A 14,783-nucleotide genomic window follows, 5' to 3' on the forward strand; every position below is an offset into this window, starting at 1 on the left:
TTCTAAAATTGTGAAATTTGACTAATTCTAAAATATTTAATATGCATATTAAATTAAAGATCATGATAAGAGCTTTAATTTGATAATATTTTATGTAAATATTTGATTTAGAATGTAAAAGTTATATTTATTTAAAGATTAATTTTTTAAAAAAATTCTCTCTTATCTCTCATCTTTTTCTGAATAAATCAAATTTTCAATTCTTTTTTATTTTTATTTTCATTTTAATTTTTAACTTTTTTTCCTTTTCATAATATCAATTTTTATTATTGATATTTTTCTTCAATATTAAGCTCAAATATATACAATTAAAAATATTTTTTATTATATTTATAAATATGATAATCCTTCTATCTCATTAATAATTATTCACTTTCTCTAACAAAAGGTTGTGAGCTACATCATTTTTCATCACTTTTATCCTTTATTTACTCTTATTTTTAGTAATCGAGCCCAAAAGTAGAGAGTCATACTTAATTGGACATCTACAGAGGAACTAACTGAGTTAATATGAATTTTATATAAATATAAACATATTTCTCATGCATTGCATGAGGTACAAATGGTAGCCCAATCAATCGATGAAATTAAATTGAGGGGAAAAATCAAGAAAATTATATGAAAAATGTTAGGAGAAAAATTACTTGAATGCAATGCTCTCCGCATTTTCGGGGCCAACATGAATATGATCTAAAATTATTAAGTTGCAAGTTTAATGATTCCTTGGAGATAGGGTTATACATAATATTTTTATAATGCCGACAAAAATCAATAAATCTCGTACAATTTACCAAGAAGAACTAAAAAAATGAAACCATACATGGATGAACAAGTAAAAATTTGGATCAAGATTTTCAACTGACACCTAACAAAATAAAATTGTCTTTTTATAGTTACAACCAAAGAATAATGTAAACAATAATAACTAAGCTAACAGCTATGATATTCCTCAAAATGGGTTGGCTTTGCACACATTAAAACCACTGTCTTTGAATATATTGTAATATTATATTTATATAAATAAAAGATGCTTCGACTACAATGTTAGAAAGCATCGATCCTTATATATGATTTGTAGTGTTTTGTTTTTCTTTTTTCTTTTTTCTACAAGAGGAAAATTTGCAATCGTCACTATACAATTCGCAAAAACCCCCCACGTAAATATTAAATGATATACAGTTTAAAGTAAGTAGTATTTTAAATTATTCTTATGAAGTACATACAGTACAATAATCAGAAATGGAAAGGCTAATGTACCATCCAATGTCCATATGTATTGAAAAATATTGATGCATGTTTTTGAAATTACTAGGTGAATTAAGAGTAATTTTCACTAATCTCTGACAAAATTCTCTGTAAATGGACCCTAAATAAATATAGTATTTATATGTTTGCCGACAGTGTTAAAAGTAAAATTCTTTAGCTCTTATAACAAGCAATGTCTCTGCACAACGCATCTTATATTATTTTGTGGAACAAGAAATATTAATTTATTGCCACCAACTTGAAATACTAGTCTCTGTGGGTTGCTCAGAAATTTGTTTTCACATGTTCTAAACACGTTTTTAAGCTTTATTTTGTATATATATAGGTGTTTGATGACAGTGTCATTTCAATTCTCGGATCTTTTATCTCGTATTTATTTCTTTCATAAACATCATATTCATAGTACATGTTTATATATAGTTAATTATGAAAGTAAATCTAAAATAGAAATTAAGTTCGAATGAGTGTTTGTTCAGTATACACGTGAAACTAGAAGGAAAATATTAAGTTTTCATTGATTTATTTGTATATTTTATTAATTTATTTTTTATTTTTATTTTTCACAAAAAATATAAAATTCATTGAAACCACACCCTATATACATGGGGTGGGGGGGGGGGGATTCTTTTAAGAAATAGTATTAAGTATATTTTTCGTGAGAAAATGAACAATGCATTTTTCTATAAAACTATTGCATTCACTATTAATTTTAATGCAAAATGAAATTTTTCGTTTCTTCAGGATTCAAACTCAGACTGCATTTCTCCATCAAAATGATGTATCTACTGTAGATCTTCATGATTAAAGGGTTGTAAATGATTCTCTATATTCTCATTCTAAATAAGGATTCTCATTTAAATCTTTCATAGAATTGATTAATGTACTGAGAATTACATTTTTTTCGTGAAATTAATTATGCTAAAAGATGCATTCACCATATTAATTCCATATCAAAAAATGCATTCACCATGTTCTTAACAGTTGAAGTGTTGAAAATAATTCTCCCTTCTCGCAATAATTAAAAGTTACTCCCTCCGTCCACCAATTCAAGGCCTACTTGCCTTTTTGATCCGTCCACAAAAACAAGGCCTACCTATTTTTGGTAAGTTTTTATTCATTATTTAATCAAAAAAGTCAAAGATTCTTTACAAAAAAGTGGGACCCTTTCTCCACTCAACTAATAAAAATACATTTTTTCTTAAAAAGTGGGATCATTTCTCCACTCAACTAATAAAAATACATTTTTTTCTTAAAACCCGTATTTTTTCATATAGGCCTTTAATTGATGGACGGAGGGAATATAATATGTACTCCATTTATCCACAATTAAAAAATAATTATAGTAAGAGGTGACACGAATTTTAATAAAAATGGTTATTGTATTGTAAGTGGAGAAAAGGCTCCACTTGCAAAATAGTATTTATAATGATAATTAATTATACTGTAAATGGAGAATAAAGTCTTATCATGCATGTGAAAGATAATTTCCAAAAATAAAAAATAACTAATTTTTATATACATTTAAAAATAATAAAAATGAATTATTTTTTATGGACGAAGGGAGTAAAACCCTTTCCTCTAGTATGGTGGGTTTTGGTAAATTTCATTACATTAAACCACAAGATTTTATCTACTCAACGAACGACGTCATCCTGAGAAGTAAGAATTAGGTCAACCTTTTTTATATGATCACACATTAGTATGCATAAAGAAAATAAGGGTACGATGATTTCACATATATTAACGTTAATTATAGCTTATTTAGTCATAGTTTTGCATGCGGAATAAGCTCATTACCTAACCCCGTCTAATCTCTACTTCTCTCTCAAGAAGGTAAAAAATAAATACGAGAGAAAGACAAGTGCACAGACAAATGAATTAAATAGCCAACTCACGAAACACACATAAAAATATAAATAAATTGATGGTTGTTACATCAAATGTTATACTACTAATAAAACATTATATTTCTCGAATGGATATCCATTTTCTTTCCGCACTAATGCTAAATAGTCTTTTTGACTAATAATTCAAGATCAATATAGATATCGAATACTTTATTTCAATATAGATATCGAATACTCCATGTTGGCGGCGAGAATCATGGCTGGACCGGCAGATGTGATTTCCTCCCCCAAGATATACAAGAGATTCTTATGGTGGCTAGGGAGACATGCATGCTTGGTGTGTATCACATGTTTCGCACGGCTAATAAAGCCGCGCATTGCTTAGCTCAGTTTGCGCGTAGCGTTGAGCATAGAAAGGTGTGGATGAGAGATTACCCTAGATGGTTAAGGGATATTGTAAGCAGTGATCTCGAGTAATAATATTACACGCCTTTCGTCTCAAAAAAAAAAAAAAGTAATCCCTCAAATCCTATTACATTTCTAACTTAATAGGTCACATTTATTTATTTGAACATCCTAATTCAATAAATCATTTTTTTAAAATGAAAACAATATGCTATAACAAATACTCTCACTTAACTCATTATTTAGACCAAATATCATTATAACTCATAAATAATTATTCTTTTCACTTAAAAAAGATCTTCATTATCTCTTCTACCTATTTGACAAATATAACCTCAAAAAAATTATTCTCTTATATTTTATTAAGAACTATTTATTTTTTAATATTTATGTCCAAATCTTATGGCCTATTAAATTAAGACAGATAAACTATATTATATTTGTGATCTTATATATTTTAGGGTTGCCAATATCGGGGTCATCATATATAGCCATTGCAAATTTATGACAATGGTGTCATGATGATCGAATTTAGGCCTGACGTGCCACTTCAAATTCGAGCCATGTTACATAGCTGACATAGATGAACCAAAAATAAAAAGAAACATTTAAATTTCAAATTATGTCATTTTCTCATGTCATTTGTATTAAAATCACGGTCTTCAACTCAGATCTATCGAAATTTGAAAAACACGTCGTAACCAATTGCGTCAATATTTTCAATCTTTAGCCCTAATCTATCGAAGTTTGTAAAACACTCCCTAATCGGCCGCACACCTAGAATTTAAGGGTTCTATCGTTTCAATTTTAGGGTCATTTCTTGTTGTTCGCCAAAGAACAATATCTCAAAATTCAGGGAGTTTTGATGCAAAACCTTAGTGTACGTAAGCATGGTCCTTGCCAATTGGTAACATATCTTTCAATCGATAATCCTAGGAGGCACAAATTGAACAGCCTTGTCTCTACATTATGATGTTGGTCTTTTTGCAAAGATCATTAGCCGCTTCTTTGGATTCTTCCTACAATTGATTTGAGGCATTTGTACTCACTTGATATTTTGGCTCTCACATTGTTTTTTATACTTGCCCTAATTTCTCAAAAATATTATTACAATTAGGGTTTGATTCAACACGTTTTCCATCTTCTTATCCTTTGTTCTACATCGATCATTCCACGGCCCTCACCTTCTCCCTCAACTCTCTCATGTTTGGTTTGCAGGCTAGTTTATGCGGCTTGCTCCCGCGCATATTTCTCTACCAATGAGCTCTCATTGCCATCTTCCTCTGCGGCCAAACATTTGTTGACCTCATTTGTTCGAGTAGTTCTCCTTGATTCCTGACACGACCTCACATTCTGACATGAAAGATTTGCTATTATCATTACTCACACTATGGAAACATTATTTTCTTATACACTGACATTCTTGGCGAGCTCCTTAATATCATTCTTTGATTTGCTGAACAACCACTTGATCATCTTGCTCACTTTGTCGTAGCCCAACATGTCTTGGAGATTGAAGAATTTATTTTCCACTTGAAGGGAGAGCCTCATCCTCCTATCTTGAACCCCTTGCATAATGCAAATCTTGTTGTGTCAATCTTTCATGCTCTATTCGGTGGATCTTTTTTGGAGGGATCAGAGATTTTTTAGGGTGATCTGATGGTAGGGTGAGAGTTGCAGGCTTCGAGTGGAAGTTATGGTATATTTTGTTCAATGACAACTCGTGTTCATCGAAAAATAAAGATAGAATGTTGGATGAAAAAAATGAGATTTATCGTGATTAGAGAGAAAAACTTGTACTCATATAATTTTAATTCTATACATTTTTTTTAAATGTTGCGTGTTTATATATAAGCTTTCAGTTATCATGTAGGTGCTCGCATGGATTTTCGACTGCCATGGAGACAAATTCAGACTGGTAGTCGGGCTATTAATATGAACCCTTGTATTAGTGACCCTAATGTTAGGACATAAACATAACAGTCGCCTTAGGTGAGGAAAAAAATGTGATATTTACTCGATTATGTATGTCAGTATGTGTATGTATGTATAGAATTATACAAACCATCCTAGTATAAACTAAGAACTATTACAAAATGACGAATTCAAAAATATTGAAATTTTTACCAAATGGGATTTACTTTAATGCAAGGCCATTGATTCTGATTCATTCAACAAAGTTTTTAATTTGCCGCAAATCTTTACTATCTAAAAGCTTAAAATGGTACATAATCAGGGGCAATTTTGAAGAGGTGCGAGGCGGGCGAACGCACAAGGTCTTTGAAAAATAAGGGCTCTAAAATGTGTATGTGTGTGTGTATACTATATCATAAAACATTCAATATTAGGTATTGTAGTGCAATTGATACTGTGTTAATCCTTTTATTGATCGTTATCAGTTCGAAACTCTTCCATGAGATATTTCACTACAAGAAAACACGCGTTTAACGACCGAAATTAACGACCGAAAATTTCGGTCGTTAATTTTGCGGCCTTAACGAAAGAAAGATTATAAAGTGGATGGAATTAGAGCTCTCTTTCTAGAGGGAAAAATCAGAAAAGCCCACGAGAAGGCACATAAGGGAGCCCATAAAGTATTTTACAATCTGAGCAACTCTTCAAAGACAAAACATAGTAATGAGATCTAAAGGAGAGTTATAAGAGGGTTCAAGACATCGACAAGGTGGAGAACGCTAAAGAATAAAAGGCATTGACGCTCTGACTAGGGAAGCCACTTCAGAATCGACAAGATTAGTTCAGAGGGTCCCAATTCACAGCACGACAAAGAGGTTATTCTCAGCATCAACATGACTGATTCTAATTTGCTCTTGGCGAAATCTTCCAAATGAATTTTGTTAGACAAAATCTCCGAAGATATGATGATGTCAGGCCACATTACCATCTATTGCACTACATTCACTACAAAAAAATAAGGGATTACCGGCGGCGATTACCGGCGGTAAAAAAGGGGCGGCCGCCGGCGATTCCATTACCGCGGCATTACCGGCGGCCCTCTACCGCCGGTAATAATCTCGTCGGAGATGTGATTGCCGGCGGCGAAGCTCAGCCGCCGGAGATTGACGGCGGCCCTACCGCCGGTATATTTTCTCGAAAAACTCAGGTGGTTTCCCTAACATTTACCGGCGGTTCTCGCAGCCGCTGATTACCGACGGCAATGTGCCGCCGGTAATCAGCGGCGGTAGAGATGCCGCCGGTGATCACCACCACCACACCGATGGTCGTCGATGTTGGGAGATTACCGGCGGGCCCGTGCCGCCGCTAATTACTGGTGGCAATATGTCGCCGGTAATTAAATAATTATTTTAATTATATAATTATTTAAATTATTTATTTTATTTATTTTATTTATTTATTTATTTATCTCCACTAATATTTTCGTATTTATACAATATTTCAAACCTTAGGCGAACTTCCCAGTGGGTCACCCATCTTAGTTATGCTCTAAGTCAAGCACGCTTAACCTTGAAGTTCCTTTTGAATTGTCCCCAGTAGAGAACACTCGTATAATTGATATATATCTATTACCTATTAAATCATGTAAAGGCTATTTCAATATACAATATATATCATATATTCATAACATTTGAATATGAGGAGATAATATCCAAGTAATGTTGTTAATTACGGACCAGTCTCGTGCCGCCCGTATTTTTATGGCAAATAAATATTTATTTTTTAATTTTTTTATCAATATAGTTTATTAATCATAAGTATTTTAATTTGATAGTTTTAATGTATTTTTGAATTCATTTGCATATATGTCCTTATTTTTATGTCGAAACAATATATCTATTTATTAATCAATATGTTATTAATTTTTTTTTATCAATCTACGTTATAGAGTATAAGTATTTTCATTTTGTAATTATAATGTATTTTGAATTCATTTGCATACCTTGAATTCACTCACAATAAATAGGACGATTTGAAAACATAAAACAATTAAATTGTTCAACAAAACACAAATGTTAAACAAAGTTCAAGTGTAATTGTGTTTGTTCAGAAACATAACATAAAAAAAAAAAAAAAGTTCAACATGATATAGATACATAAAAGTGATGCTCAAGGTAGCTGACCCGACCGCCTCAGTATCTCCTCGAACTGACTCATCCGCTGCTCAAGGGCCTCACGTGCTGCTCGTTCGGTCTCACGTGCGGCAAACCCAACCCGCGCAGATTTCTCTTCGTACTGTAAAAGCTGTCAGGGCAGTTGTTATCCTTCGATAAAGCGTTTTGAACCATCTCAGATATCTGATTAAAACATCTCTCTGACATGTGATTTTCAACCTTTATGCTCATCATCTGTGTAATCCAGGATAACTGTGAGTAAGTGTCACAGGAAGGGTATAGAGGACTATCGGCTGCGTTCAACATGTCATAAATTTGTTGAGCGTCAGGATTAGGCGGCTCCTCAAGATTTGGAGGATCTTGATAATTACTAGGTCCAGCATGATCATGCACCATCCTTTGGTAATTACTGTATGACCCATCATCCTCATCCATTATAGTATGTTCTGCCGGCATATACACTGGTGCTTCCCCTTGATAACACCAGTTCGTGTAATTGTGGACAAATCCACGCCTAGTAACATGTTCTCTGACTGTAGGTACAGATGCAAAGACTTTATTCTTACACTTCCTACACGGGCACCTAATGTTACCAATTTCATCTGTATACGCTGTTTGATTTATTGCAAACTCAAGGAAACTCTCAAGTCCCGTTTCAAATGCAGCACGATCATTGTATCTCGCGTACATCCACGATCGATTATCACTCATTCTTTCAAATTCTAATTGAAAATAAAAATAAATCAAATACAATAAATTACTTGAATCTAAGAAAATTTCGACAGCATAACCCCGCTATCCTAACTACCAAGTGTTCGACTCTACCAGCAACTATAGTGACCATAGTGGTCCTAATTTACTAAACCTATACTAGGTCTACCCGGCCCCCCAATGTCGAAACAATAATAAAATAACATATAAAACTAAAAAAAATAAGGTAATAAAATCAAACACAATCATTTGTTGGGAGAAGATCCTTAAGAAATAATCAATTTCTATCCCAAAGGGAAAAGATCCTTAAGAAATTGATTAAATCTATCCCACAATATATAATAACATATCATTTCATCCGAAACAGTAAATCAATTTAAAATTAATCTAATTAACAAATTTCATCCGAAACAATAAATCAATTTAAAATTAATCTAAATAACATATCATTTCATCCGAAACAGTAAATCAATTTAAAATAATCTAATTAACAAATTAATTTCAATTAATCATACTTTAAACATCCTATAAAGTAATTATAGTTAAATCAATTCAAAATTAATCTAATTAGCAAATTAATTTCAATTAATCATACTTTAAACATCCTATAAATTAATTAGAGTTAAGTTAATTTTAATCAAACAAATAAATAATAAATAAATAAACAAATAAATAAAAGTCTATTAAAAACGAGAGTGTACCGTGGGAGTCGACGGCGGAACCGTGCGGTGGCAGGAGCGGTGAGGCGGCAGGATTGGCCTGGAATTAGGAGGAGAAAGATGAAGAGAGGGTGAGAGAGAGAGAGAGCGAAGGAAAGGAGGGGCTTACCTTGACGGAGGCGACCGGCGACGGCGACGGCGACAGGCGGCAGGCAGCAGCAGGGCAGCGGCAGGGCAGGGGGGCTGGAGGGGAGGGGGGGGTGTTTTGGATCTGGAGAGGGTTAGGGCTTGAAGCCCGAATTTGGGCTTAAAAATTAGCGGCGGCCCATTGCCGCCGCTAAAGCCCGACCCGCATTCTCCTTTTACCGGCGGCAATCTTACCGCCGCTAATCATCGGCGGCAGATGCCGCCGCTATTTGTTAAACATTAAAAAAAATTAATAGACATTTCCCGGCGGCCTTAATATTTACCGGCGGCGATTTTGCCGCCGGTATGTACGCCATATATTTAAAATTTACGGGTCGGCCGCTCCGCCGTCGGAAAGCCGCCAGTAATCGCCGGCGGCGGAGCTGCCTCCGGTAAACCGACGCTTTTTTGTAGTGATTTAAAGATCTAAAATGACAAAATACTATCTCACCTTGAGGCAAGACAGTCTTGAAAAGATGAGTTTGCCCCTTCACTTGTAGTCTATAAAAAGCCTTGTTTTCCCTATATTATTACATACACACTCTTCACTTTGTAACGAAATACTATTGAAATCAATATAAGAAGAAAAAGCTCATCATCATTCCAACTTTCATGGAGTTCTTCTTTATTTTTAAGCTGCGTCACCACATTTCCCTTTTTTATAGGATCCCTCACTTATCGGCATTTCGTTACGATCATACAAAGATTTCTTTGTTCTCACTCTTAATATTTCGATTAATAATATGTTTATAATTAAATTCAATTCAACAGAAGGGCATATTTAACTTTGATAGGGCCCACATTATCTTTGCTTCGTCCTTATATGTAATTTATATTTATTTAATCCAATTTCTGTACATATACATATATATTGAGTGCATATGTGAAATAACATGATAGCATAGAGGATGACAATAATCGAATAATACGATAAGTTGGAATTTGTTGTCAGTTAATTATGATAAGGCATGTGGTGGGCATATGCTGAACCTGCATATTAACATGCATGCTAGATGTCGCCACGTGACAAATTCCTCCAAATATATATACGGCTAAATGCTAATATTGGTGCCACTAAAACACACATTTTGATCCAATCACAAATCTAAGCTCAAACTACCTATATACATGTTGTGTAAACAAATATATAATACATGACTTTTACACCTTTTATGTTGTATTATGCATTCGGCCGCATTTATTTCTTTAATTCTCCTTTTCTTTAGATGAGGTAATATTAGAGGCAGGGCGGAAGCTGGAAAAAATGGATGCATATTTTTAATTTCAAGATTGCAATAATAATAAGTTTCCTATGATTTAATTTGTTGATAAGATTTTTCACATAATGATTCACACAAAATCCATAATTTAATAAAAATAAAAATCTCTTTGTTTTTTTGGTTGATGAGGGACGGGGGGGCGCTTAGCCACTTTCCCATCTTTCTGTTAGAGGGGCTTTAATCTCTCTCTACCATGCATTTTTGTAAATTATTATATAATCATCGAAATTAATTATGGGAGGAATGAATTTATATGTACGTTTACATAAAAATTAAATGCAAAATTCAGATGTAATGCGAAGATATTCTTTTTTTTTTTCTTCTTCTTCTGAAATTGTGCAATAAATCTGTTGAATTCGAATTAATTATGGGAGGAATGAATTTATATCTGTTAGGTGACTGACTGAAAATACAAGATTTAGGTGACCCGATCTCAAAAATTGTTATAGTTAAATAGTACTATAATTAAATTCCTTTTCTACCTTAAGAATACTACATTAAAAAACAAAAAAATTGAAACCTTTATATGTCAACGTGGCGCAACTAAAACAACAATATGTTACTTTTTCTCACACATGGGTAGATCTTCCGCATTCTCCGGTAATAAACATAAATTTAGGTCTCCTCGATATTAAAATATACGAAAATTTATAAACACTATCAATACTTATTTTTAACAGAAAATTAAATCCCCAAATGTTGAAATTTTTGCTACACATTCCAAAGCATTCTAACATGTGTTGACTCATAATTTTTTTTTATAAAATCTTGGAACTAATTAATCCGTTTAATGAGGGGTGTGTCTTTAATTTCTTCGACTGCTCCATGTCTTATTTTATATTGTCTCATTAATTTCTGCCCTACAAGATAAGTATGGCTTGACTAAGTGTGAGTTGTCCCTTGATCCACAGCATACATAGAATATTCCATACCTCCATGCGAATATAGATATCTGTTGTAATTAAAAAAAAAATAGTGCGAGCTAGACTTTTTTTTTGATCAATAAAAAATTCATTAAAAAAAACTGGGGTGGTACTAGGAGTACCAAAAACATCAAACAAGTGGTGTAAACTCGTTGGAGCACCACAAAGTAAAAGAAACATTGAACTCGACAACATGGAATATTTTGTTCCAGCTCCAAAGCCTCCCTTTGACCTCATTAACAAGATTGGACACCTCCCAATTCTTGTTCTCAAACTTACTCTCATTCCTATACTTCCAGATCAGCCAAACAGTCCCAATCCAAAGAGCTTTAAGGAAGTTCTTGTTTCTTTTACCTCTTCCTCCTCCAATGAAAGATATGAAATGATCTTCGACTTTTTGTGGTTTAGCCGTTTCCATTCCAATCCATTGATGGATTTTGTCCCACACGCGATCGACTTTCGGACAATGGAGAAAAAAATGTTCAGATGTTTCCTCCCTCCACACACATGCATTGCACCACTGTTCTTCGGCTGGGATGAGGACATTCCTTTTGAGAAGGTTTTCGCAGGTTGGCAGCCTGTTACAAATGCTTCTCCAAGCTGTCACTCTGGCTTTGTGGGGAGCCGGTGCCGTCCACATTTGGGCACTAGCTACAATGTGTCTCCCAAAATGATCACCTTCCGCCTTTGCGCACTCCTCATAGGCCGCTTTAGTCGAGAAGTTCCCCCCCGCTGCGTTCTTCCAGCTCCAGCTGTCCATAAGTTCTCGGCAAGGAGAAAGCGTCCCAATGACTGACATCAAATTTTCCTCCATCTCCTTCTCCCTCTCCCTCAACTCCCTTCGCCACTTGAGATCCCACTCCCATCCTTCCTCCGTCCATTCCCCAGCCTCCTGCACATTACCATCTTTAAAGAGACTAAGATTAAAAAGTCTAGGGAAGAGGATCTTGAGGTGGCTGTTCCCCACCCACGTCTCACCCCAAAAACTGACCTCTCTACCATTCCCCATAATCCTTTGAATATTGCCACTAAACCACTTTTCTTCCTCCCTCCCTGCTCTCCCAACAATTTTCGACCACCATCCCTTCATCCCGCCCCTTTTCTCCACCCTCCACTCCCCTCCCACCCCTCTTGACAAATCCCCGTACAAGGATTTAATCACCCTGACCCACAGCGCCTCCCTCTCGACCAAGTACCTCCACACCCATTTTAACACCAAGACCTTGTTAAACCATTCAATGTTTCGAAAGCCCAATCCCCCTTGAAGCTTGTCGACACACATGTCTTTCCATTTGAACCAAGCAATAGACCTAGACACGCCACTTCCCCCCCACAAAAATTTTCCAAAAACGGAGTTGAGGTCGTGAATTACCGATTTAGGAATGAAGGAAAAAGACAATTGAAACACTGGGATGGCTTGAAGGACCGACTTCACAAGAACGATACGCCCTGCCAAAGAAAGAGATTTCTTCTTCCAACCTCTGATTTTCCTCAACACTTTTTCCACGACGCAACTCCATTCCACACTGCTATTCATCCGTCCCCCAACCTTGATACCGAGATAATTGAAAGGAAGAGATCCCTCCTTACAGTTGAGATAACCTGCCCACCTCCTTAAACACGCATTCTCGACACCAACTGCCATCAAGTTGCTCTTGTCGAAGTTGATTTTGAGCCCTGAAAGGAATTGGAAGAGAAGAAGGATCCTTTTAATAAAAGTCACATTCCCCTCGTTAGCTGCCAACAGGAAGATTGTGTCATCTGCATATTGAAGATGCGACACAGAAATTTTATCCATCCCCAGAACAGCCGGAGCCACGAGCTGGAGATCAGTACCTCTCTCCATCAGGGCATTTAACCCTTCGGCGATGACTAAAAAGAGGAAAGGGGACAACGGATCCCCCTGCCTAAGACCTCGTTCCATTTTGAAGACACCTGTGGATGATCCGTTCACCAGCACGCTGCCTGACGCCGAATCGAGGCATCCCTTCACCCAATTCCGCCATTTCTGATCGAAGTTCATACGACCTAATAAAGCATCAAGAAAATCCCATTGAACGGAGTCGTAAGCTTTAGCAAAATCGATCTTGAAGAAAATACGACCAATCTTCTTTTTCTTTGCTTCCGCAATTGCTTCGTTGAGAATAACCACTCCATCAAGAATGAACCGACCTTTGATAAAAGCGCACTGTTTGTCCGAAATAATAGACCCCATCACCATTTTCAGCCTCCCTGCAAGGATTTTTGCAATGATTTTGTATAAGCTATTGATCAGGGAGATCGGTCGGAACTCATCCAGCTTCTCTGCCCCTTCCTTCTTCGGGATAAGTACAATGAACGAAGTATTGCTTCCTTTGGGGATCCTCCCGTTCTCGAAAAACTCTTTCAGAACTTGGAGAAGATCATCCTTTACTGTCGACCATGCATTTTTCCAGAAGGAGAACGTGAACCCATCTGGACCAGGACTCTTGTCGCCACCACAACTCCACACCGCCTCCTTGATCTCCTCCAAATCGAACTCCCTACACAGCCAATTGCGCTCCTCATCAGAGAGTTTTTTCTTGAGGAAGTCATTGGGGAGGTTTGGCAGATTCCGTGTCCTTTTTTTGAAGAAGACTTCGAAGTGTTCCCGGACTTTGGATTTGACCTCCCCTGGATTAGACACCCACTGATTTCCAAAGTATAATCCCAAGATTTCATTCTTTTTCCTTCTCCCAAGAATCGCTCGGTGATAGAATCCCGTGTTAAGATCACCGCTTTTGAGCCACCGAACCTTGGCTTGCTGTTGCAAGACCCTTTGTTTGTCTTTCAGCTGTAGGAAAATATTCGCTTGGATTTCATTTCTTCGAATGATTTCAGACTCCTCAATTCCATGCTCTTCATCTTTCTGGTCAATAGCTTGCAATTCAATCTTCAAAACCTGTATCCTTTCATCAATATTCCCAAAAGTGGATTTATTCCATTCTTTCAGTTCCGTTTTCAGTTTCTTCAATTTTTCACTGACCACGAAGCATCTCCATCCCGTCATTCCGTTCGCCGTCCACACTTTCCTAACCTGTTGTTCAAACTCCGGATGTGTCCCCCACACATTGAGGAATCTGAAAGGCCTTGGTCCCCAATCTTCTACTTTTGACACCAAAACAATAGGGCAATGATCCGAAATGGTGCGCTGCAGACCACGTCCCATCGACCCCTCCCATTGACGCAGCCACGCGTCGTTAACCAGAAACCTATCCAGTTTACTTTTACACATCCTATTCGGCTTATACCACGTAAATTTTCGCCCTTGGGATCTGATTTCTGTAAGGCCGCTATCACCGATAAAACTGTCGAAGGTTCTTGCATCTGCTGCCCCATAAGAATCCCCACTTCCAACTCTTTCTTCCCGCTTCCGCACTGCGTTAAAATCCCCCATCAC

The 14,783-nt window shown here is 36.0% G+C and overlaps 2 protein-coding genes across 2 annotated transcripts in view; both read right to left on the reverse strand.

Moving 5' to 3' along the window:
• Positions 1 to 14,783, reverse strand: part of LOC131020541 (uncharacterized) — a 1,142,091-nt gene that overhangs the window by 12,773 nt on the left and 1,114,535 nt on the right. The window lies entirely within an intron of this gene.
• LOC131020708 (uncharacterized) lies at positions 7,084 to 9,221 on the reverse strand. Its single transcript, XM_057949703.1, has 3 exons — positions 9,146 to 9,221; positions 9,019 to 9,076; positions 7,084 to 8,328 (listed from the first exon to the last, which is right to left on the reverse strand). The coding sequence occupies exon 3, from the start codon at positions 8,315 to 8,317 to the stop codon at positions 7,646 to 7,648; it is 672 nt and encodes a 223-aa protein (XP_057805686.1). The 5' UTR covers positions 8,318 to 8,328; positions 9,019 to 9,076; positions 9,146 to 9,221; the 3' UTR covers positions 7,084 to 7,645.

The sequence above is a fragment of the Salvia miltiorrhiza genome, chromosome 1 (assembly GCF_028751815.1).
Source record: "Salvia miltiorrhiza cultivar Shanhuang (shh) chromosome 1, IMPLAD_Smil_shh, whole genome shotgun sequence".
Taxonomy (NCBI): Eukaryota; Viridiplantae; Streptophyta; class Magnoliopsida; order Lamiales; family Lamiaceae; genus Salvia; species Salvia miltiorrhiza.

Coding starts and splice junctions, on each gene's coding strand:
- LOC131020708 (XM_057949703.1), bottom strand. CDS start 8,317: ATGAGTGATAATCGATCGTGGATGTACGCGAGATACAATGATCGTGCT.